A 1,583-nucleotide genomic window follows, 5' to 3' on the forward strand; every position below is an offset into this window, starting at 1 on the left:
TGGTGGAGATACCGTTTACAATGTTTGTTTTTATGCTCTTGTTACAGTTGACGACTGCGGTAAAGGTCAGGTGGTCGCCATAGCAGTAACCACTGGAGGTAAACAGGAAGGTGTTAAAGATGTAGTTGACATCACAGAATCAATCTTCAAGAAAGCTGACATTCCATTTACTATTCACAATATAGGTGTGGATGCTTGTGACTCATCATTAAACGAGTTTCAAGAAAGAGGGTTTTCAGTTTCAATATGCCGTTTTCATTTCATCAAGGACATCCAATCAAATTTGAAAGACAAAGTGTCCGATACTAAAGTTCGATCAGAATTGTTAGGCTTGGTCTATAGAATGCTCATAAGCACACATGATGATGACTACCATGATTGTTTAGAGGCTTTGGAAAACACAGACAAAGAAGGTGCTTTTTACAAATACTTCCATGAGCAATGGAATAAGCATCGACATTTATTAACAAATGCAGGCCGAACAAGTAGCATGTCTTTTATGAACACGACCAATTATGTGGAAAGTGCAATTAAGAGCCTACAAAAGCAAATCAAGGGAACAACTCAGAAGAAGAAATCTCTTCATGTTTGTTTATTGTTGTCGATTTTGGCAATAAGAGGACAAGTGTTAAATGTTGTTCCTACCGATTTCAATGAAAGTGAAAAAGAAGCAAATCAACGGTTGGCAAAAGCCCGAGAAATGGTGAAACTCCCTATAGTTGTTGGTGATAACAATTATGTTGTACCAAGTGAATCAGATGATGATAATTATCTTGTTGTTGTTGGTGAGCAAGGTTTTTTTTGCTCATGTGATGATTTTCTACACACCTGCGGCCGACCATGCAAGCACATTTATAGGGTAATACTTTCCTTACCGGTGGCTCAAAATTATTTGGGTCGCAGTGCTGTGGAATTGTTGCAGGGTGTTTGCATTTTTTTTAACATCAACATTGAATTAAACAGAACCTCCACTATTCCACACTTTATTCCAAAGGATGAACCATTACTTCTTCCTTTGGCAATCAATAACAAATTCCCGAGAAGGAAAAAGTGCGGTAGAAAACACAAACCACCAATTCCAATTACTAATCCAACAACAAAGTATGATCATGTACATGTAGATGACAATATTGAAGTCGTTCCTTTAGATGAGAACTTGCAATGTTCTGTGGATGAACTGATTCTTTCCAAAAATGAGCTTGTAGGTATTGTGAAGAACGGAGAAGAAATTCTCTTACATATTAAAATACCAAACAGAAAAAATGTAATAGATTTAGAGATATTCAAAACCAAGCACCAAGAAACTCAAATACGGATCTTCTGGGCTTTTATTGAAGAAAGTTTGAATAGATGTGATGCTTCCTATGTAAAGAAGATAAAAACCGCTGAGAATGAAACTGTAACAGGAGTGAAATTATCTAAAGACAAGACAAAGGTGAAACTCAGATTAGGAATTGAAAAATGGATATATTATTCAGTGAAATACCGACAATTCTTGAATAATTTTATTGGATTGGATTGTTGGAAATTAACAGAGCAAAACACTACAATTACGAACGAAAGCCAAAAACAATTAGAAAATA

At 35.8% G+C, this 1,583-nt stretch overlaps 1 protein-coding gene across 1 annotated transcript; it reads left to right on the plus strand.

Annotated features, from left to right (window-relative positions):
• Positions 1-47: 47 nt before the first annotated feature.
• On the plus strand, positions 48-1,435 carry NAEGRDRAFT_54800 (uncharacterized protein; the record flags this gene model as incomplete). The annotated part of the gene is made up of 1 exon (XM_002668373.1): positions 48-1,435. A coding segment is annotated over one exon (1,386 nt), but the record flags the coding sequence as incomplete, so codon positions are not given.
• Positions 1,436-1,583: the final 148 nt, after the last annotated feature.

The sequence above is a fragment of the Naegleria gruberi genome, assembly GCF_000004985.1.
Source record: "Naegleria gruberi genomic scaffold NAEGRscaffold_253, whole genome shotgun sequence".
In the NCBI taxonomy this organism is placed as follows: Eukaryota; Heterolobosea; class Eutetramitea; order Acrasida; family Naegleriidae; genus Naegleria; species Naegleria gruberi.